Below are 24,471 nucleotides of genomic sequence, written 5' to 3'. Positions count from 1 at the left end.
TACTAAACCCCCAGATGTGCAAAATGAATAGCCATTGAAAATCATGAACTAACACCTATGTTGTGAACCTTTCTGTCAGATTGCATGAAACAAAAATCCAATAACATTTTAGAGAAAATAATGCTCAGAGAGCTGCCAACATTATTTTACTTGTTAGGTAACTAAGCTAGAGTAATTACAAAATCATTAAGCATGAATTTGCTATAACAGTTATTTTAATTTGTGGGGCTTCACTGACTGCATTGAAGTTATTTCAGATTATGCTTGAATAAACTACTTCTTAATTTGGACGTTGATATCTGATTTGATTCTTAAAAGATCAAATACTGTCTTCTGTTTGCAAGATGGAAGACAGGTTTAGACAAAGCAGCTACATCTAATGAGGCAAACATTTGAACCAGACTCTCTAATGTACCCTATTCTGACCTTGCCTAATTTTACTTTTTGCTTCCTGAGAGTGGTGGTAACTTTTACTACCAAAAAGCTCCAACATTGCAGCTTGCTGTCATAAGCCACTACATGCACTACGAATTTTTGCCAAGGTTCTTCATGGCAAAAGTACCCTGGTTTAATCCATGGATTTATAGAGGCTTACATTGCTTCAAGTTACAGTAGGGAATGAAAAAAAGAAATGTAACGTAGGGTGGAGGAGGAGGAGAGGAAGGGTTAAGAGGGAACGTGGTTCTAATACTTGGACTCATACTGTGTTTATTGGTGCCAAACTGCTCCTTGGATGCTTTTATTTTGAAAGAGTAATCATTTTCAGACTAAAGGTGAGGATTTTTTAATAAACTATTCAGCCCAATTTTTAACTAAGAAATCTAACAATAGTATGAATAGAATATACACATATCTGGGCTAGTATTAACCTAGCTCTGTATACAGACTTCATCATGTGTTGGACAACTCTCTTGCAGTCAACAGATACTCTCTTGAGCAAATACTTGCACTGAAAGCTCATTTTCAGCTTTTCCCAACATCCAAAAGGAGATGTGGAGAAGAATGGGAGGGGGAACAACACAGAAAACTCTAATCCTTGAAAATTATTCCTTAGTGCTGACTCTGGAAACAAACCGTGAGATGGGTTTTTCATTTTTATCGCAGTCATCACATTCTCAGCCTTGTCTCTGCTTGGCTGCACCCTTTGACAATAGTATAGATGCTTTAATGAATGCCAATCTTTCAAACGCAATGGGATTTGTAATACTCAGTGGTAGATGTTATTTCACTACAACTAAATCATAAGAGTGTCCACGTCCTGATGGGAACTGTCAGACTTCTGTGACAGAGTGACAAGCATAGCTTGAGAACTCAAAGCCACTATGAAAAATTTATGTTTGCAACATTGCAAATGTAGACACTGAATAACTCTATAAAATTAATTTGGATTCCTATTAAGAAAATTCCTGTTGACAAAAAATGTCGTTGAGCTACTTGGTTCTTGAGTTCACAGATTTATCCAAAATTCCTTTCAAAAGTTTTGCTTGACTTCAATGGACTTTGAATCAGTCGCTCTTTGACATCTTACATACTGATGAAACTTTCCAGCTAATCTCTCAATGCTTCTTCTCATGGTTTAATTCTTACAGTGGGAATTGTTAGTATTAATTTAGCACATTGAAATTATCAGGAGTCATGAGTCAAACCCAGAGTGAGAATGGGATCATGTTTTTAAAAAGACCAAACTCCCGCTCTGTTAGTTGACCAACATTAAGTCATTTGAGCAAAACAAATGTTGTTCTTTTGAATTGTAATGCTAGATGTATCTTTTTCATGTATTGGCTTTAGTAATTTCCAGATTCCATCTGATAGAAATGACAAATAGTTTTGTTTTCCCAGGTGACAATTTCTTCATTGTTTATAATTCAAAAACATGAGTACTTTATGTATGAAAGAGAATTAAGGTTTCTTTCTTTAAAATGTAGTGGCATCTTTAAAAGCTTCAAGTTGAAAACAGACATGATCTTAGGGCTGAGAGACCCTTTAAACATACCAAGCCTTATAGCTCTTCTTGTTTATTATGTGCATATTATGTGTATAGTGGTATATGATCTTTATTTAACTCACCAATGTCCTGCAAGTATGCTACTCCAGTGCTTTGAAGGTGCAACATTCTATAGACACAACTGTGTGCAATTCCTCCGCTTTTGTATGTGGCAGTGTGCTCAGGTGAGACACTGTGTCCTCTGTGGTTTCAGATGGGCTTGATTTGTGTGAAGCTATTGGTGTCAGAGATTACAGTTTCTGCTGTGTCTGTGTTTCTAGGGTCTATCTAGAACAAGTCTAGAGATACAGAGGAGTTTTTCACCATGATCCTCAAGAGTAGACATATTTAGGCAGTTACCTTGGTAGGTATTTAGCTTTCACTGTTTTGGAGGAGTATCTAGACATTATGATCTCTTCAGCTTGGGAGGAACAGGGCAAATAGGATAGCCTTTCTGCCACCGCTGTGTAGGGATGGATATTGTGGAAAAGCTCTCTAATATTGATGCCACAGTGAAACTGTGGGTGAAGTGAGGAAATAAACTCAGGATTGGTGCTAAAATTAGCAAATGTGGGATGGAGATGTCAAGTCTGGAGTTGTTGTACTTCTCTGTAAATAATTCAATCCTGATGAAATGTCTTCTGTCTGAAATTAGTTAATTGAATATTTTATAGCAGTAGACTAACCTAATCAGAAATAGAGAGGCTTGTTTATTCCTTTGTGGTAGGTGACTCTATACTGCTTATGAATGGGTTTATCTGTAGCCTAAAACCACAGCATCTTGGCTTTTAATGAAAAGTATCCTGAATAGTTTTCCACCTTTTGACTGTCTCAGAAGTAGCTTAGAAACACAAGATGGAAGAGCTGCTAATATAGGTGAGAAAACAGGTGTGATTGTACAGTTATGTAAAATTAACTCAAGTTATTAGCTCTTATGCTAAGGTGGAAATGAATGCAGTGAAGACCAAGCTTGGGGATGTCTTGTAACCAGTAAATAGATACTGGGAGACTTGCTCACCTTCCTCCCCCCAGCCTCCGTATGGGGCCATTAAGACAATTGAAGAGAGCCATGCCAGGAGCTATATTTTACAGCCAGAGATACTAACAGAGTAAAACTTCTGTTATTGGAGAACTGTAGTTTCAATAAGTGCAGTAACCTCACATGGAAGCCCATGACTGACTCCTAAATGTGAGATTATTGTTGGAATGGGGAACTTGAAGCATAGAGATCATAGAATCAGAGAATCAGAGAATATTCCGAGTTGGAAGGGACCCATAAGGATCAAGTCCAACTGCTGGCACTGCACAGGTCTACCCAAAGTTCAGACCATGTGACTAAGTGCACAGTCCAATCTCAAATTCAGACAGGCTTGGTGCAGTGACTACTTCACTGGGGAGCCTGTTCCAGTGTGCAACCACCCTCTTGGTGAAGAACCTCCTCCTAATGTCCAGTCTGAACTTCTCCTGCCACAGCTTAACCCCATTCCCGCGGGTCCTATCACTGGTGATTACGGAGATAAATTAGAGTTTGAACTGTGTATGAAAAAATTGATAGGAAATCTATTTTAGCTTTGATGATGTTTTCCCTCACTTTCAAATAAACCTTACTGTAAATCTACATGAAACAGGTCCTGTTATGAGTTTGAAACTGTATTTAAGAAATAATTGGAGAGTTTCTTCTCTCTTTAGTAAAGAGAGGTGATTTAATTCCTATACAATCCTCTGGCAGACTGCTGTGGCAAAATCAAGCATGTCAATTTAACACATGGCTGAGGTATTCCTCTGCTTTTGCCTGTACAAAGCCCTTCACACTCCTCTACACTTCCCTGTGATTGTGTCAATGTAAACAAGAGCAGAATAAAATTAATTCTTGATTTAATAGGAAAAGCTGAATGCTTACAGGATTTTTCCTGTCTCTCCTTCCCCACCACCCTGCTAGTAAATTTAAGGGATTTGCATAAAAGTAGCCTCATCAGTGATAGTGAAATAAGGTACTCTGAGCTTTTCTATATTGCTGGAAGAAAGAATCATAAAAGTGGACAAGGGAATAAGCTCTTTGCACTGGAAAGCAAAATAAAACTGCAAAAGTTAATCCTGAATAAAAGACAGAACTAAGTAGTTATGGACTATAATAAGGCATTCAAGAACAGGTATCTGTCAGTAGTAAAACTACAGACTTTTGATCACACATATATGTTGGTATAATTATGTAAGAATTTCCATAGACTGAAGTGCTGTAACATGCATGCACAAATATTTAGCTCCTAGTGAAGCATTTTCAATGTTTTAGCATTTTTACTGTGAAGATAGTGCTGATATGGTTTTATTTATTTATTTATTTTTCCCAGAAAGCTGTGTTCTTGCTCAAGAATATGAGTATTAGTTTTGGTCTTCTCCAGGCACACAATATCATTACAGATTAATAGATTTGCTGATATCCGTTTCAGAAACATCCAAACTGTAATGACCCACTTCTTTTTGGATTCCAAGGTGGAGATTCTCTTTCCTGTTTGCAGTCAGTGTTCCTTCAGTTTTGCTTCCATCTTATGTGGGATTAATAAAAACTTTTTTTTTAGTCTTCTGTTCAACATTATTATCATTACTGGAGACAGTGTGTTCCTTCAGTTTTTTGCTCACACTTAGATTATTTTTATTATTCACTGCACAAGTGAGCCCATATGTCTTTTTATCCTTGTCATGTTATATTGGCCTGGAGAAAATCCATTTTGCAACTGAATTTCCTTTGCAGTGCCTGCCTCATTCTGAACACTGGAACTTGGACTTCACTCTCTTTTTTCCTTCCCACCAAGTAATTTTCTGTACAAATATTTCCTTTTCTGCATTCTCGTTGAGCCAGTTACCAACCAGTTGGCACATTACCTCCATCAGTCAGCTGTGTATCCTTAGTTGTTCTGGGATGCCATGGGTTACCTGTGCTTGCCATCTGTCATCATGTTTCTTTCACAAGGTAAAGTACAAGCTAAGATGTGCTTTGCAGGTTTCCCATGCAGGCAACTATATCGTCTCCTCTGCTCTTGACTAGCATTGCCTCAATAGAAGGCAATATTCTGTTTCTAGTCTGTGACCTTTAAAGATAAGGGAGAAAAATGGACCAGAGTCCACTTAAAAATGTCCCTGCAAAAACTCCTGTTGCTGAATTCATGGTACCCAACACAGCGAATCTTAGGAATTCTGTTGTCAGGTTACATATTATTTCATTTCAAACTGATTTCCCCTCAAATATGGAACAGGAACTACTAAAATGTGAAGGGAGGAAATCCTGGAACATACGTTTATTTTCTTCACTGAATCTTGTTCCTATTCCCATTTCAGTGGCTTTAGATCAGGCCCTATTGCTAATTTCTGTTCCATTCAGTTTCCCTGGCAACATTTTATTTTTAGCATCATTATTCTTCAGAGATCGGGCATGAAGGGTTCATTTTGAATGTGAATTATTATAATTTTATTTTAAATCTTTCATTTCATGGGAAAAAAAAAAAAAGGAAAAAATAAAACAAAACTGTAAGTTGTCCCACAAAATATCTATAAATATCAGGGTGGTTTTTTCATGGCTTCAGAGGAAGATTTTTGGGAGACAAATTATTATGCATTTATGTATTTTTAAATCTCTTAAAAAATCATTATCCTTTTGTACACTAGAGGTGTTCTGATTTTTTGGATCTGCTATTATACCAGGTCCTAAATTATCTGCAACACAGATTCTAAAAATAATTGGTCTCATTGAAAAGGAGAAATACTTCTCTTACTTATCTTCAGCACTAATCACCATTCCTCCCTGCAAATTGGCAGGACAAAAGTAGAGAAGTTGTGGAGATTGTATCTGTTTCCATTTCTAGGCTCTATTTAATGTCATTTACTTGTATGACCACCTGAGTTAAAAATTTCTTCAGTCTCCAGAAGGAGCGAGACTAGCTGATATTCTTAGTTGTGAGACTCCAGCAATCATTACACTGCGGGATTCTAGTAGAAGGTTGCCAATTTAATTTTTTTTTCTCCAATATTATCTGCTTGTCCATTTCAAGTTAACACAGTGACTCTGACTGAAGAACAGTTGGTAAAAAAAAATACCAAGAGTAGCAGTTGGTAAGAACTTTTATTCTTCATATATTGATTTAGTTATGTAATTATAATTCATTTTAATCCTTTGTCTCAACTGAGAGAGTGACCACCCTCCATGATAAAAAGCAGTGCTTAAGAGCTTGTGCTGAATATAGTGGGAATGAAAATAACTCTGCTGCACACTAATGGGATGGGGAAAAAAAAAAAAGTCCTAGGTCAATATGATACTTAGAGTTCAGTGCAGCTCTGTCACTGAAAAAGAGGAAAATGTAAATTGACATTTAAAAGCTTTCAGTCCTTTTCAAGGTAGTTTGGATTTACAGTGATATTTGCCCATTAATAGATCAAGGGCTTTCTGATTATGTCTCTCAGTCAAGTTGCAGAGGAAAGATGATATGTCAGAATTTATCTGCAGATGAATATTTATCCTCTTATGTAGGCTCATATTTATAGTATTTGTCAAGCAAGTTACCTCCTAGGGAGGGATTATACTATGAGCACTGCATGGTGTGATGAAAGCCTTACCATACCTCAGGCTTTGTAATTTCTTTTATCTGAAATAATTGCCGTAATGAGATATAAAGACTAAAAAGCTCTTACAGTTTTATCTGAAAGTCCCGTGCTATTCCGAAGATGCCTGGGCTACCAGCAGATGCTTCTTTTTTTCTGGTAATCGTGAAATCAAGTCTCTTCTATAAATGAAAAAGAACCCCTCATTTTCCCTGTTGCTAGGGAAATGGTAAGAGAGAAAAAACCTTCCCTCTTCCTTGAAGAAATAACCAGTTCTTATCATAAGATGTGTCATTCTCAGTATTTTTCAGCTCTGTAGCTTCATCTGTCCAAACAATCTCAACCAAGTCTGAGATAAGATAGTCTGTCAAGACTTAGATGCTAATTGATCCAATAAGATCTCATCACTGTCTCTCAGGAGGTTAAGTAAAATGATGAGAAAGTGGCTACTTACAGCCATTGGCCTATCCTAGCTGCCGTACCTAAGAGTAGTGCTAATGGGAGTTGATGGATTGCTTTCTGCCAAATTGTCTTGTTCTCTTCACACTGTCACCCCCCCGCCCCCCCTCCCCCTTCCTTGTAGTAGGCAGGGATGAAAGGCTTTCTAAAAGAAGGAATTAGTGGAGCTCACGTAGTACTAAGGTTCATACAAATTCCGTGTTGGTCAGTTGGATTTGATGCGCAAGAAAGACTGACTGCTAAGACAGAGGGTTAGGACATTTCCTGCGTTCCAGCTAGAACATTTCTGATTTCAAAGTTTTGAATTTTATCACTAAGAAGAGAGTCAAAAGTGCTACTGCTTGCATTTGTATAAGTTACTAATTAGCCCTGCTTACATTGATGGTTTTGTTAGTGTTGATTATTTGATCTGGTTTAGAGGACACTGTTGTGTTTTGAAAGCTACATCTGATGGTGCTGTGCAATATCTGTGCTTCTCTTCTGTAGTATCTTTTTGTCCTTTATTTTCTTAGTGGGGAAAGAAGAGAGAGAATGGAGAGCATTAAAAATAACTACCTTGAAACTGTATCAGCTTGCTGGAATCAGCTCTGGTGAGGCCGCACCTCGAGTACTGCGTTCAGTTTTGGGCCCCTCGCTACAAGAAGGACATGGAGGTGCTCAAGCAAGTCCAGAGAAGGGCTACAAAGCTGGTGAAGGGCCTGGAGAACAAGTCTTACGAGGAGCGGCTGAGGGAGCTGGGGTTGTTCAGCCTGGAGAAAAGGAGGCTCAGGGGTGACCTTATCACACTCCACAGGTACTTTAAAAGAGGCTGTAATGAGGTGGTGGTTGGTCTGTCCTCCTATGTGCCTGGTGACAGGACGAGGGGGAATGGGCTGAAGTTGCGCCAGGGGAGGTTTAGGTTGGATATTAGGAAGAACTTCTTTACTGAACGGGTTGTTAGTCACTAGAATAGGCTGCCCAGGGAAGTGGTTGAGTCACCATCCCTGGAGGTCTTTAAAAGACGTTTAGATGTAGAGCTTAGGGATATGGTTTGGTGGAGGACTTGGTAGTGTTAGGTCGGAGGTTGGACTCGGTGATCTTGGAGGTCTCTTCCAACCTAGACGATTCTGTGATTCTGTGGAAATCTCTGTCAGTCAGCTTTTGTTTCTGTAGCTGTAGGGGCTTACAACTACTAGTGATTCACATCAGTACAATAGGGCTCACTGTCTCATTTGGCTGAGGTATAGAATTTTTCTTGGGTTATGCACTACTTCTGTGCTGTTCTGACTACTAGCACATAAATGCTTGGCACACAATAGCCTCTAGGATCGCTACATATGACTATACGTAGAGACATGCAACTGTGGTCATTTATATTGGTTACAATCACTATTTTTCCTCACTGTGTAATGACAAACACAGGAGACGTTGTCCTTCTTACAATAAAATTTCAAATCCAGACCTGCAATGGGCTATTATTTTTTTGCCATGCGGTCACTGCTATGAGTGCAAAATGGATATAAAACACCAGATTTGGAGTGGTAGTGGTAGAGGCTCACTTTATGCTAGCATAGCTGATATAACCGTAGTGAAAGGGAGGATCTGCCCCACAATGAAAAATTAACTGGCTGCTTAGGCTGCAGAGCTTTTCTCAGCTGAAGAAAGGAAGGCTTTGGTGTATGCCGTGGCATAGCCTCTGTGCTGCAGGGCTCCTTTACCTGCCACGGCCAGTTCCAGCTTGTGTAGTGCCATACTGTCTCATATCCGCCTCATTGCAGCATGTCTGGAATGAGTAACCCTAAGATGACATTCAGTTCAATTTTGTGTGTACTAGAACAAGGTTGATAATTCTTAATACAAAATTCCTATAAAAGAGCTGTGCCATGACATCACCTAATACAAGCAGAGTAATGATACACCACTGCAAATGACAGCAGTGAAACACCTAGGAGCAATGTTATGCACTTTACCATACTGTATTCTCTCTAGATTTTCCTATTCAGTACAGATTTTCTTAAAATGTCACTGTCTCTTGCTTAATTTTGCTTTCTTTCCTATTCTGACTTCTATCTAGATTTCTTTCTCAATATTGAACACAGAGCGTCTTCTCATACTTTTGTCAACATTGGCTTGTTTTTTTCCCCTCTTTCACTCTTTTCCTGCTGCCTTTCTTTTCACTCTGGCTGGTAGATGCAGGACAAAGCTTATCCCATCTTGCTGCAGGACCTTCAGAGAAGCATTCCTGGCCCAGCCATTACTAAGTACACACTTCTGAGGCCTTAGAGTGTCCCCATGAACATGAAGAGGAGCTTACCTGGACTCTCCCAGGCTCTTGCTCTCCTTCCTAGGGTCTCTCTGACCCATACCTGGGACACTGCTGTCTGTAGCTTTCCCAGGATACCAATACATGTCCCAGACAGTGGGACACCAGAACCTTGGCCCCAGGGCCGCAGGCTTCGCACAACTTCATTCAAGGTGTCCTTTTGCTTGGGCAGATGACCTGCTGTCCCACAAGCATCTGTTGCTGTCCAGAGAGGCCTCTCATGAATCTGGCTACTAATATAATATAGTGTGACCAGGACCTTCCCCAGCCCTGACCACAAGCAGCGTGCTTCTTCAGGAACCACAGAAGGAGCAGTATCACGACTCTACATGTACATCTTTTCCTCTCAGAGGAAAAATGTTTTCCCAACTCTTTTGCCTGAGGGTCCTGGGTCTTATTTTGTTATGAAAGTTTGAGGACATGGATAGCCAAGTGACCCAGATCTGCACCACAACTTGGGATGACACCAGCTGACCCCAGCATGCTCTCACTGGGAGCAGTGTGCGTGTACACGATGCTCTCGTACCCCTCAGCAGTGCGGTGCCTGGCTGGCGCCAGTGGTCCCATCAGCTGCCTGGTCCCTCTGCCACCCTGGCCAAGACAGGTCACCCTGCTGGAAAGGCACATTACTACAAAGCACAGCCTGCACAAAGGCATACGTACATGTGGGAAAGCTTATGAGTGCCAGTTTGCTTTTTGCTGTGTACTGCAGAGATGCTGCTGGTGATCTTCACTAAGCCATTGGCAGTGTCTGTGCAGGCATCAGCTAAAGTCGTGTCTTCCTTCCCTGGCATTTAGGGCCCTGCTGTGCCCAGTTTCAGGGTGTTTCGGGATTGGCTCTGAGACAGTGTTTTCTGTTGCGTACTTTTTGTGGTTTATAGAAAGACAGTATTTTGAACAGCAGGCTGCTACTTGTAATGGTCTTCACTGCTGGCAGCAATAGGGTGTTTGTCACCCAATGACTGTATCCTGTATACAACCCTCTTCTCTCGGGGAGAGTTCTTCCTCTGGCGTTGCTCCTGACACTTGCCCTGTTCTAATTCACAAATCCAAGTGGGGCCTCACCATGTCCAGCACCTCTACCCAACACTAGAAAGATGCTTTAAAGGTATTAGGGGCATAGCATTGTATAGCTGGTCCTCCAAAAAGATCTAGAAAATGTATCCTGCCATGGCATGAAGTTCCCAATGCACTTTTTTTTTTTTTTTTCACATTTTTTTTTTTTTTCAGATAGAGATCCTCTTGTTTGAAGACTGTTCCTCATGATTTCTTATTACGATGCTAGGTTTTGAGGTTTCCCACTGATGATCACTTTGATGTGTCCTGAGAAACTTAATATTGAAAAATAATTTTGCAGGGGAATAGGACTCTGTTTCACTACAGATGAGATGACTGAACATCAATGAATAATTTTATCTTTATTTTCATGATGTTAGCACAATAAACACAATAGCATTGATTTGTACTTATTTAACAAAATACATTTATAGCAATTTACAAATTCTTTTCCATTTTAAAACATTGCATAACATTTTATTAAACACAATACTTTATATAGAGTTCTCATTTAAAAACATATTTTTATTTTTGAGTATTTTCTTTTTTCAGTAAAGCACAGCCTAACAAAGAAATTCGTGCCTGTTAGCAAGTAAGAAAATCAGAACACTAAGAAGATGTCACCTGTAAATTTGTTTAATTTTAAATTAAGGTATCAGTGGAATGTAAACAAAGAGTAATTTTACAAAAGGCTCCTTATCAAATATACATGCAGAGGTCTGAGTTCCAATGTATATATTATTACTTTTCTGCTCTCTAACGTAATATAATTTGATAAGCCATTATTAAAAACAGTAGCCTTTGGCACTTTGAGTAAAAAAGAATATATCAATATTTATGTAAAGAACACAATTTCAATGATTACACAAGAGCTTTAAAATCTTTTGTTAAGAAATAGGAAACCTTAGGAAAAATATCACACTGCACTTGAAATAGTGCAGCAAGTTTTAGAGTAATAAAAGCAACACGTATGCCAATATATATTTGAGTAAAACCAAGGAATAGAGAACAAACACTCCCACCAGGAATCCTGCAGTTTCCAAAACAGCTAAATTGCCAGAGGGAATATTTTCTAATATTTGTTTTATTGCCATTATTCTCCATTTCAATTTTCCATTATTTCCAGGTTCATCTCCTTATGTTCTTTTGCCCTGCACTTACAAACTAACAAATGATTGTGTTTTATTTCCCTGCATTGATAGGCCAACAATGATTGTGTCTTACCCAGTCTTTTTAAAGCTAATCTTACCTTCTTTATCATGTACCTAGACTAAACTAACTCCAAAGGTGTTTTTTTCATTACACTCTAAGTGTTTGTAATTCCTAGGATCCTTATACAAAATTTGGTATTAAATACCAAGGTCTAAAGATACACTGTTTTAAAAAGAGAAAAATAAAATAAAATCCTGATTTGTATACTAGAGTCTGAGAACACATTTCTAAAAAAATTACTCTGTTTGTTTGTTTCCTCGGCACCTGTGATTACCTGTCCCAGCTACTGTACCTTAAAGCGTGCCTTCAACATACATATCCAGTGAGGTTGCAGGGTACTGTCTCCTTATGTGTAACCTGCAGAATACTTCCACCCAATTATCACATGCATGCTGAGGTCTTTGTCTATTACTAGCAGGAAAAGGATGGGCATTTCCTTAAGGGACAATATTTTTCACAGCACTAGGTGATGGGCAGGTGGGAGAAGCATTACCAGATAGGGTTGGCTGACAACCCTCAGATAAGCTTGGAGCACTGGGGTATATGGGAAAGTATATAAAGCTTTCTATTGACTATGAATCCCTTCTTCTATGCAGATTAGCAAATACCATCCTCCTACTTCTGCAATTTCTCAGGCTTGGGGTTGGGTTTGGGATTTTGGTTTGAATTTTTTTTTAATTTTTTATTTTTTGGTCTGCATGTGTGTTGTGCTATTTATCTTCCTGGGATGGGACGATTCTTCCTTCTACCTCCTACTTGGCTGAAGCAGGGTGGGATTTTCCTCAGAGATCTGTGGGTTAGGGTCTGTAGACAGATTCTGACTATGTAGTATATATCTTGTTGCCTGGTACCCCAAATCAGAAGAAGTCTTAGAGCAAAACACTCTACTAAATAAGCCAGATAACAGAACTGATCTGTTACCCACTGCTTTTTCAGTGAGGGGACTGCAAAGTCATTCCCTCCCTTCCTGGCAGTAGAGCAGGCACATATTTGGTATTAGTTCTTCAGGTTGAAAATCTAGGAGAGAATGAGGAGCTGCACGGGATGAGCATTGCCCATGGCTTCCTCCATGGTTTGTTATTTACGTCACAGCCAAACTGAACGATGTTTTTCTTCCAGCATGCCCAGGATGTGCTATGCATAATCATTTCAGAGCTTGGCTGTTCAACCATTTTGGGCAAGGGAGGTCTTTAGCAGATAAGTTTTCTTTCATTGCATCCCAAGCTTAATTTACTAAAGTAATCTGTGTTCTCTCATGTGCAGAGGCCCTCCATATTCTTAAGTGGTGGTGGTAAGGGGAAAAATAGAATCCTTAAGAAGGCTCTGGACAGTGTGTCATGGAACCTGAACAGTAGTGGTGGCACAACGCAACACTCATGTAGTGATTCTGCAATACCAAGGCATTCCATTTTTAAAGCAAAGTTTAAATCCCCTAAATGATGGTGAGTGGGGTGAAACTTGTGATTGTTCTTGTGGCATGCTAAGCAAGTGTGCTGAATGACTGCTTCGAGTTGTGAGCTATGATATTAATTATTGTCTCTTTTGAAGCTGATCGGGAAACTGGTGGTTTACTTTTATTTGCTCATGGCTCACCTTTCATGTCTGCACATCTTGCAGTTATTGGTGTCACACATTATAAAGTCAAAAACTAACAGAAAAATTGAAAGGTTGCTGAAGGACAGAATGAGAGATTTAAAAATGCAAAATCTGAATTACTTGTAGTACTTTAAAAGACCCCTTAAAAACATAATTTTAAACAGTTCTACAAGTTAGCCCACTAAGAAGCAGCGTCTTCATTAGTAGCACCTGTTCTTAAAATAAAAGTTGAGCAGTAGCAGCAAAACTATTCCAAATAGATAGGTATTCCATTCTAATGGAACGTCATTTTTTGTTGCAGTAGACATCTTAAAGAACTACACAAAATCTTTGCAATCTTTGAATGTGACAGATCCACTATAACAAAGCTGTAAATATTTCTTATGCTAAATGAATGCAGCCAGCATCATCATAGTATTAGCAATATTATTTTAAAGTAACTGCACATCAATATGCCATGTGTTTGTAGAGTCTAATAAGTATGCAAATTTTCAAAACATGTAAAGTTATCAGCACCATCCTGTATTAAAGATGTGGTGCAAATTCTGCAAAGGTGAATATATACCACACATACAGCATTTGCTATGAAAAATTCAGTTGATTTTGGACACAAATATAAATAAAATAAAAAGTTGGCACATTCAGGAAATAAAGTGTCTGTGTTCAAGACTATTTTTTGATTGACATCACCCTCAGATAAATGTTTTGAGTCTGAAGAAACAAGTTGCATGAAAACGTTTCACATTAGTTAGGTTCTGGCATTGTGCTTTTCCCCCCACCACGTGATTTCCACAGGCTCATGCACATTGCAAATCAGCAGTGTTCAACAACAGTTGGGCTGCTGGTCGATAATTTGGCACATCAAAGGTAAATATCAGTTCTAAACAAACAGCAGAACCTGTGTGAGGATGTGTTTCCTTTGTGGTGGTACGGACCAGCTGATATGTCTCCTCTCACTCTTTGTATGCTCGTGTGGGGGATGTGCCTTTATAGAAGATGTTTCTGGTGTTCTCTGGACTGCTCCCTCGTTCAGGGATTAAAATTATGTTACCTTTTCTTCGAAGTGTTGAGTCCCGGCTAGAAGAAATGGACAGGGTCTCTGAGCCAATCTCACTTCCCTCCACAGGTGTAACTCTTATTGTAGTGATTCCATGATGGTGATGCTCACTGTTATCTATGTTGCTCCTTTTCCTGTCACCTGACCCATAACTGTCTTTTAAGGAGTCACAGCTCTCAGAGTCTCTGTTGAGATCATTTAGCTCATATGTCTGACGAAGGGTGACTTTTTCAGGACCTTTCCATTTCCATGACCCACTTCCTTCACCTTCTGATGGCATCTGAATTACAGGTCTGTTATTTTCTGGATGGGCCTCGACTCTGACAATGCTGCTTGGCTCGTGGTCTGTCAAGGTTTTGTATCTGATGGCTCCTGTACAAGTGACTGTGCTTCCCTCTGAACCCTTTGGACTGCCTTGAAGCACTCCTTGCTGCTTAGACATGGCTATTACTTGCATGATTCTTGGCTGGCTGTTGCTTCTACATGCAACACTCTTCTCAGCAGCTTTCAACCATTTAGCTCTAGCTGAACTACTTTTGGGAGACGTGTTCACATTTTCCTGAGTCTCTTCAGGAATATGCACTAACTGGGAAGAGCCAGGACGTGACTGAATAGAGACCCTTGGCCCACCAGAAAGACCTGAGTTGTTACAACCTGGTACGCTGCCAGGTTGAATTTTCAGGTATTGGCTGCTTGGGCCATGATGATCACCATTTACACCCACTCTGGAAGGCTCTGAGCTTGACCTCATTTCAATAGCTCTTGGTGGTGACTGGCCAGACTCAGTCTCTATTACTTGCAGTGACAACTTTCGGCTCTCGTTCTTATTCTTCCACTGGGAAAGCAGCTGTTTGGAGCGGGCAGAATCCATTGATGCATGAATTGTTGCATTTCGTCTTGCTGGATCTTCCAAGGATGGCGTGTTGACTCTTGGCAAAGTGTTGCTGAAAGTAACCATGTTTTCCTTTCCCATTGGGCTTCGTGGTGTTATGATTTCTACATCAGCATTTGCTCTCTTGATGTTAGTCAGAGACCCAGAATCTCTGTGGTTTCTGTTCAGGATACTTTCCGAACGGTGAGAGGCGATGCCATCAGTGCTGCTTCCATTTTTACCTGGCAGGATTCTGTTGGCATCTTGGCTGAGGTCTGTCAAAGACCTCAGGGGTTCTCTGTGAAAATTCTGGTGAAACATATTCTCCTCACTTGGCAAGAAGTTTCCCACCGCATACAGGCCCTGATATTTGAACAGAAGCATGAACAACTAGTTATGGAAAAATGAGACATTGTAAGGAATTTTAATTATATTCTTCTGCCTTTAAGTATCAAGGGATAGAATTAGTCCAGTTTAACTGACAAGGGTGTGTTACCTTCCTAATGAGCCTACCCTTATCTTTATGCCAAATTCTGTCCTCAGTCTGGTATGTAGCAGTTTCAGTAGGATAAAAAGAACACCTGTTATTTATTTATTTATAACTGTTTATTTCATGGCAATGAATTGTTAGGGAAAGGATTTAGCCTTCTTCAGTGTTCCTCATTTTATAAAACAACAGATACAGTTAAACAAAGAATATTTTGTTTTGAAACTATGAAAATTAATGTTTGCGGTTTTCTGAGCGGAGCTATTTAACAAGTACACTACTGTCTGCTCTGATTTACTGAATCTTGTTCCAGCTCACGTTGTTCCATGATTCTGCCCTTTCTACTTCATAATAACCTTGTAATACAATATCTACATGATAGAACAATTTATCAGCTTTGAATCAATTGCTTTCCAAGCTGTGCAGAACTGTAACAAGATTTAGTTATACAACAGTTTTTTTATTCAGCAGACTCATTGTAAAATGCTGTCATTTTAAAAAGATTCCACTGAGAGAATATTGTATGAAAGGCTCAAATGCCTCACTCAATCACTTAGGTTACTTGTTCTTTTCAGAGTTATTTGTAGCTTCACAATATTTTTCCTCCCTTTCCTCTTATTGGTGTGTAGTTTTAAGGGTAGATTTACTGACAACTGGGTTTCCAGGACAATGCACCTCTTTGATGTATGTTGTCATGCAATAGGTTATGGGGAAGACCTAACAAAGACCACACTTGTTTGTGGATTTCAAACACGAAAACAACAGCTCCATTTATGAGAGTGTACAACAGCTTAATCATTTGAAATAATATTCTCAACATAGTGCCTTTCTTCTCACAACACAATTGTAGGAACTGACTTTAATAGCTCATTGGGATTTTATTATCCACCCTGGTTGCTGTCACTGTTGCCTCTGTGAAAGCCGTTTTTCCTCTGGTCACCTTTGTAGACCATCTGCACATGCCTTAAACTATTACATCACAGAAAAAATGGGGGACAAGTTATGAACTTATTTTAGTATTATACTCAAATTCATCATTGACTTCTTGAGGGGTCAAAAACCATCCCACTGGTTGTTAAAACTGTTCTGTTCACGGCCACATTGTCAGCAGAAGTTCCTGATTGCTCACAGGCACCTTGGATGACACTGTGCTGAGCAGCTAGAGCAGCAACAGTCATGCTGGAGATGTATTGAGAGCAGGAAGCAAAAGCTGTATAAGCTTCCTACTGGCAGATACAAACAGGCCTATCTTAGATATTCCTTTACAGCACTCTTCCAATGTGCTCCACCTGTTTCAGCCCAGTGCAGACGAAGAGCATAGGCACGGGCATCCTACATGCTCTTCATAACCTCCCCAAGAGCTCCAAAGGACCACAGGGGTGTAACAGTACCTTTGATTTCCTGCAGGTTTGGCAATTCTCTCAGTTGAGTTGCTGTACACTAATTAAACTAATTTGAGACTATAAAGCTAATGGTGGCAGCGTAAGCTCATGCTGGCAACAAATAATGTTTAATCTAATATTTTTCTTGCCTTATGCTTGTAAGTGTGGAGTAGAAAAGACGAGTATCTTCAGTAAAGTGCATTATGTTAGAGCTGTTTCTGCATACAGTGCTAGACTATGATATACCACTGTGCATTCTTATGGCACTTCAAATTGAAATATATATTTGCTTTTTCCTGTTAATTTTTAGAAGATATTACCCCTAACATCACCACTTTCAACACATTTGGACTGTATTCTTCATTATGGCATGTAACCCTGATGAAATATTTTTATTTAAAATACCAATACTTTTATTACAGACTTATCCATTTTATTTTCTAAAACATAACTACGTCTATGTTATATTTACCAAATAGAGAGCAATTCCTCCTCCTATGAGAAAGCCACAATAAACATCAACTGGATGATTCTTATACTGGGTGATACGAGTCAGGCCACATATAATTCCACAGATGATAAAAGCAAAGACCAAGAGTGGTTTCAGAAGTTTTGAGGAATCTGTTAACGTAGAATTGAAGTACATCTTAAAAAAATAAAGAGATGAACAAGTGGTTAAAGAAACTTACATTTACCTGAGAAGATATGAATTTCTAGCATTCAGCATTTCTTTCACACATAAATCACTGTTATACAGTAGCGTTGCAAGTAATCAGTTTAACTAATTTTATTTAGCAGCCTTCTTAAAATCTGCTCAATTACTGTAGAAAGATTTGAAATCACAAGGAATGGATTTCTGAAAACATAGGCAATGTCGCTTATTGATGTTAATTAGGATAAAGATTTTATGTCTAAATAATGTTCACAGTCAGAGCCTAAGTGTTCTGTAAATGTGACTATGCAATCACCATGTCTGAAATACAGAAGCCAGATGTCATGCCAGATGAAAGCAATAACCTGTTCTAACAAAAGCCACCACCAGATGCTTTAGAGAGCCATTTCTCAACTGGGGGCCATGATGTCAGGGAGGTCAAAAAAATTTAGTGGAGGTTGTTCATCAGTATTATTGCAAATTTTGACCTTTTCCTGGGCTGAATAAATACTGGCAAGCTCTCAGTACATGCAGAATTCTATTACTAGTTTGATTAACTGGTTGTTATAGTTGCCTTTTTTTTTTTTTCTTCAGATTTTTATAGCCTGAATGATGGAAAATTACATTTTTTTTAACTTCAAATAAATGTTGACATAAAAGTATTGGCCCCCATAATGAAGAAATGTCATTAGTCATGTGTGGGAAATCAGCTGTCATCGCTGAAGCATGTCCTATTATTTCCTGCTAGTTACCGATGGCTTTTATTCACTTGCTTTGCAGTAGCACCTTTGAGCCCTCTGAGAGTGGTTGTGCCAGTTCATCCATGATGCAATTCTAAGGAGGTCAAGTGAAACTAGATCACATACATGTTTGTACCTTAATGCCTAAAGTTTAAAAAACAGCGAATTGTGTGAAGACAGCAGCAAAGGAAAGGCAAAACATATAACACATGGGAATGGTAAGTTAAATTATCACCCTATAAGCCAGATAAGCACTGCATTTTATACGTGAATAACTTGAGGCATTACATATATATTTATATTACTTTGCTTATTTATATTTATATTATATTACACTCCACCACAGTGGATAATGTTGCTTCTTTAAAAAGAATGTGAAGCAGTTGCACCTTTTCTGTATTCTTAATAGAGCTGCTTTTATTTTAGCTGTTAGTAATTCCATTTTGCTTTTGAATTGACACAATAAAAACTTATATCCACTCAGAATATCCAGGCAACACTTCACTGTAAAATGTACAGCAAATGGCATCCTAACTTTTGTCTTATATAAATGAAAATGAATAGAGTTGATTACTCACCGAAATGTACACTGCTGCAAAAGCTGCCAGGGTGGCATGTTGAGATGGGAATGACTTTCTGCCAAGGAAGGACACTCAAATTATATTTCTACGTTCATATATACCGTGTGTGCTAGCATTCACTTGAAAAAAACACATTGGGTGCTACAGTCACTTTCAGTTTACACCTTCTAAGCACCATGTGATCAATCATTAGCATTTAATTTCTAAATTCCTTTTCTATAATCAGGAGAAAGCACCAATGTTAATGAAATACCTTTGTTTAGAAGTAAATATTTAGTATGAAATTATTTTTGTGCACTAAAAAAAGTGCATGTACTAAGTAAAGAGTGTGAATGAGCTAAAGACTGGATGCTTGATTTTTAAGAGAGAAATTCCTTTACATTAATTTCTATTAAAAAAAATCATAATAGCTTTTCAGTATGTACCTAATTATACAACTTATTCAATATATGATCCTGGATCTTCTAATTATTCTCACTGATTTCACTTGGATTTTTTTCATTGTAAGGACACATCAGCTATACATACAACTTGGATAACTGGGCCTTAACTTCAGCAGCAGAATTCATCATCCTCGTGCCCCATTATGTTCCCATGATAGTGGAGCCATGATAGGGAGACATTCTTCTCAAAAAGGTAACTGTAGCTTTATTTGCTGTCTCTAGTCTTATTTTAAAAATGTCAACACTTCATAACATGCTAGGAGTAAATGGAATTCTAGGAGTGAAGAACATGCTCTTATCACCTGCTAGGAATTAAGTACATGGAAAGGGCATTTTAAGGTTTAGCAGGCCCCTTCCTGAAGGCTAGAACACGAGGGTAAATAAAAATACATCCAAACTGCGAGACAGTAGTGAAAATCAGGGTCTATTCTTGAAATTGCTGAGGGCCTTCTGTTCTCTTTGAAGACCATGGGAAGTGTTGAATAATCTGGACTGGCTCTTGAGTCAGGAACAGTAGATGTGGAAATTAAAACTGAGAGCTTCTACTTCTCTGACTAAAAGAAAATTAAATAAAATACGTAGCATCAGGCCCTCTAACATTTGAACATTTTATGCTTCTTACACACCCATTTCAATACTCTAAAAGTGACAAAAGAACAGTGATGGGATGGTGAAGGAGAGATTTTACACAGTAGAGGGAAAAACTTAGCTGGCGCTGGATTCAGTAACACCTGTTCTATGTTGTCCATGGCTCGTGGAAGGCCTAAAAAAAACTTCTATAACTGAGCTCTAGAAGTAAGTCTATCAGATACATATCAGTTTACAGCTATATGTTTATCTCCTTAAATGGCACGGACATGTAATGTGCTGGATGGCTTGATGAAGAAGGCTATGTCTGCAGCTGCAGCAGCCACTTCCACCTGAGACAGGCTGAAAGAGAAAGCTCAGCTTGGGATAAATGCTTGAACAATCAATTGATTGAACAATCAATCAATTCAAGGAGGGTTTTGCCAACTGGGTTGGGCTCCATGTTCCTACATCCATTTTCCCAGCAGCATCTGTTAGCTAGTTTAAAATAGCAGAGATTGAAATATAGTCCTTTTCCTTTAGAAATCTTCTGCAAAGCGGCAGAGTCTAATTTCTAAATATATTTCCAATTCATTTTGCTTTATCTACTCTAAATAATTTATTGGTAACAAAATGTGTGAATGTAGTTCAGCGTGAATGCTGCACTGCTGACCTGCATTTGGCCCCTGCAGATCCTTGACTCTGGCCAAGATTAAATCAGCACGATTCCTTTTTCATTTCTAAACACAGATCTAATTCCTGCCCCCTCCCCCCCAGCCCCCATTTTTTTTACTCCTGAGCAAACCTTTCTCAATTAGTATCCCCCATTCAAAGCAGGACAGAAGGATAAATACATGGAAAAAACAAAAACAAAAACAAAAAAACCATACAGGTGTTTATAATGTCTAATCAACTTCTTTACCCTGTGCATGTTTACGTGTAAGCATACATCCACTTACAGTCTGTGTGCAGCTAATGTGTAGATTTGATTCTGTGAACCACTCAGAACCTAACCTGAACTGAATGGCTTTTCTGCGGTATATAAGGTCTGTCACTATGCTACAGTCCATTTTCTCCTTGTTCTACTTTCTATTTGTATGCTTTCAGGGCTAGCACAGCATAGGCATTCTGTATACTCTCTAATGGTGACACTGCTTTTGTTCTTCTCTGCTATCTGTTAATCTAAAATGAAAACAATTCAAGCTAAAAATACGTAGCTTTTTTGTATGGCTCTGTACTGAAAGGGTGAACAAAGGTCTCAAAGAAAACATGCCCTGAGCTCAGAAGTCTGTATCACTCTGAATGCTCATGCATGAGGAATATGTGGAGGGGGAACAATGATGAGAAAGAGTCATACTGAGTAAGAACATCAGAAATGACAGAGGATAGAGAACTCACTGGAGATCTGAATAGAAATGATTGAAAAAATTCTTTGAAGATAAACAAGGGAAAAGATGGATAAAGAAAACTACTGGATATCCAGGGATGTTACAGAAAATTAATTCACAAGGGAATCTAGAGCCAAAGTTTCTGGGATATACAAATTAAAAAATGAAGGTCATTACCAATCTTATAAGAACAAGTCCCTTACAAGCTGAAATTGCTGAAGGCAAATTAACCTCCTGGGACGGAGAAGTTATACCATAATTCCCATCATAGATGGCTGAAGATTGAACCAGTAGCAAGTGCTGATCGCTTTGGTGAAGTTGGGACAGACATACGAAAGCAAGGACTTAATAAAGGAAAAAGGCAATAAAAATAAATTAAGGAGAAACTGAGGGTGGTGCCAGATTATTACATTTCACCAAATATGTCCTCTATGATAACAATAAAATTGACATATCAGTATATAGCCATCTTCCTAAAAAATAAGAAAACAAAAATACTGTGTTTTCTTCTTCTTCTTCTTTTTTTTTTTTTTTTTTGGAAATGGTGATATTTAAACTCACAAGCAATCCGAGTCTTTGGAATGGCCACAGATAGTCGACTGAGGACATCATATTTGAGCTGATAGTCAAATGAATGTGAGCACCTGTGAGAATTTTTCTGCCTGTTCACATGTAAAGCTGCACCAGTTTCACTGGGACACCATGTAGGTGCAAGACTGCTTGCAAGCATCATTTGCAGTGGCAGTACCCAGTAACAGCAGATGGTTATTAGAGGCAGGTGAAGGTGGATATAGTCATTTTGGTTATGCCTTCCACCAAAATGATTTTCACCAAATTATTTGGGCCAAATGAAGCTACAGTCCTTCATGCCAGCTCTGGATCACGTCCACATATATAAGCTGAAAAAAATGGCAAATGAATCAATGCTAATTATGAGTCTCAGCCAACTAAACATATATTAGATCAACTAATAATTGAGGATCTTTAAACATCAGTGAAATTGGTTTGTCTTGGTGAAAGGAGATAGATTATGAGATTTGCTGGAAGATACTTTACAAAGTGAATAATTTCATGATTCTCAAGTGTGTCAACCCCTGATATCGAAGGAAAGCAAAATAAACTGGGGGAAAGGTGCCTTGGTGATACAGACAAAACGTTTTAGTAATATCCATGTAACAAAAATGCAATGCTATATGGCATGAAGTTAAAACAGAAGCTAGCATCTGGGGCTACATAGAGAACAAGAAAGGAGTGTAAAGCTTTGGTGAAGTGGTCGTGAGAGAAGAACACAGCTTCGTGCCTGCTAATCAGGCACACAAGGAAATTACACAGCTCAGTCAGAGACAGAAATTGTAGTAATTTCAGGCATTCTATAATTCTGCTGTAATATTTTTGGAGAGCAGGAAATATAAAAAAGAAAAATTTTGAAGGACTGCAAAAAATTCAAGGGAATGCTATACAAATGACTAAGTAAGTAAGCTTAACCTGGTGTGGAAAAGAGAAGAAAGACTGATCCTGTATTCAGTGAAGAGCTTCATGATTTCTCAGTAGCGTAGTGCATATATTTAGGATGCGTAATAATGAAGTCCTTGAACTAATGAGTAGCAAGTGTATTGGTACAGTTCCACTTACTTATACCTCCAAATTCCTTGTTTAAGTCTGTTAACTGTCATCAGTAATTGAGTTATCACTTTTATCACATCTGGCTTATTTAAAGTAAAATGCATAGTCTGGGTTATATTTCAGCTTGACTGACATGCAATTTTCAAAACCTGAAATTATAAATATTAATTTATATCCTGGCTAACTAAGTAGGGAGGCTAAAGACTAAATGGCCAGGGAGGATAAACAACCAGTTAGAAATACCATGAAAAAAAAGCCATGTGTTTGGGAGCACACGGGTTTGCATTGCTGTGGACTTTTCTCTGATGAAAGGAATTGTTTCAATGGCTGTCAAAATGAAAAATTTAGTCAACGAGAGACATGGAAAACAGATAAACTAACAAATGAGAAAATCAAACCTCACCAACTAAGATCAAAATGTCAAGTTTGTAGATAACAATATACAGAAGTCTCAAATAAGGTAGTTGGCTGGCTTCTTCCCCTTCCTGATATGGAAAACTTACTCAGATGCCACTGGGAAAAGCAGTAAAAGCTACATGTATTAATAATTGTGTAGGAATTTGTCTCCTTTGAAGGAGGGAAAATAATTAGGTACTACTAACTGTGCTTCTGAAATCTGACAAAGACTTCCAAAGCCCACTGCTGGCCTAATATCTGCATAAAGAAAATTAAACATCACTAAAAAGACAGTTATGCCCTCAGCTTTATTATAAAAATCTTACCAGAACGCATAACAGGCTTTAACTAGAAAAAAATATATTTGAAACTGGGAGAGAAAATTAAAAAAGAAATAAAATGAATACTTAGTAATGTACACAATGAAGAACAGAACCAACCTTCCGGCATTGATAATATTAGTATCAGCTCCTGAGCAAATATCTTCCACAACATATGAATTCTCTGAGCAGGAAACATTTAGGGATGTATAGTTAGGCTTGCAAACAGTCAGGAAATACGGTGCCTGATATCCTGTTGATAGCTGTATAATGTCAGTAACAAGAGCAGTGGAACAAAGACCAAACACATGAACACCTAGGAAAGAAAGCAATAGAGCTGGTTTACTTTATTGTATTTAGATGAACTCATTGTGACAAATACATTCAACTGAATTCTGGTGGCTTATGCCATTGGGCTTGTGAGAATTTACCGGAGGAGTAAGATTTTTTAAAGTGGAACGTTACTGCAGAGTTAATTTCTTTAACATGAAAATTCCAATTATATATGCTTGTTTTCTTCCTATTAATACTTAACACCTAGTTTTGATGACTGGATGTCCTCCAACATCTTTTCACTAAAGTAAACTACACTGGACCTGCTTCTATTTGGAAAGCCATTTTTCCAGCTGACTTAAGGACAACCACCTGTTTGAGGAGAGCATATGTGCTCATTCAGACTTGCCCACTGGAACACATTTTGAATAACACAGTTTCCCATTAGATCACTGTTCTGAAGACTTGTTCTCTTTTTACTACCAGGTACTC

At 38.5% G+C, this 24,471-nt stretch overlaps 2 protein-coding genes across 6 annotated transcripts in view; one reads left to right on the top strand and one right to left on the bottom strand.

Moving 5' to 3' along the window:
* PLPPR5 (phospholipid phosphatase related 5) overlaps positions 1-24,471 on the top strand; it is a 246,336-nt gene that overhangs the window by 58,946 nt on the left and 162,919 nt on the right. The window lies entirely within an intron of this gene.
* PLPPR4 (phospholipid phosphatase related 4) overlaps positions 10,734-24,471 on the bottom strand; it is a 32,453-nt gene continuing 18,715 nt past the window's right edge. The window contains exons 4-7 of one of the 2 annotated variants that reach the window (XM_035332947.1): positions 23,833-24,022; positions 18,967-19,030; positions 17,469-17,642; positions 10,734-15,490 (exon numbers count right to left, since the gene is read on the bottom strand). In XM_035332947.1, coding sequence (XP_035188838.1) covers positions 14,153-15,490; positions 17,469-17,642; positions 18,967-19,030; positions 23,833-24,022 — 1,766 coding nt within the window. In that variant the 3' untranslated portion in view covers positions 10,734-14,152. Of the gene's footprint in view, positions 15,491-17,468; positions 17,643-18,966; positions 19,031-23,826; positions 24,023-24,471 lie in introns of both variants that reach the window. The other variant, XM_035332946.1, reaches the window with a different exon arrangement.

The sequence above is a fragment of the Oxyura jamaicensis genome, chromosome 8, assembly GCF_011077185.1.
Source record: "Oxyura jamaicensis isolate SHBP4307 breed ruddy duck chromosome 8, BPBGC_Ojam_1.0, whole genome shotgun sequence".
NCBI lineage: Eukaryota > Metazoa > Chordata > Aves > Anseriformes > Anatidae > Oxyura > Oxyura jamaicensis.
This window is presented reverse-complemented; position numbering and strand designations above follow the sequence as displayed.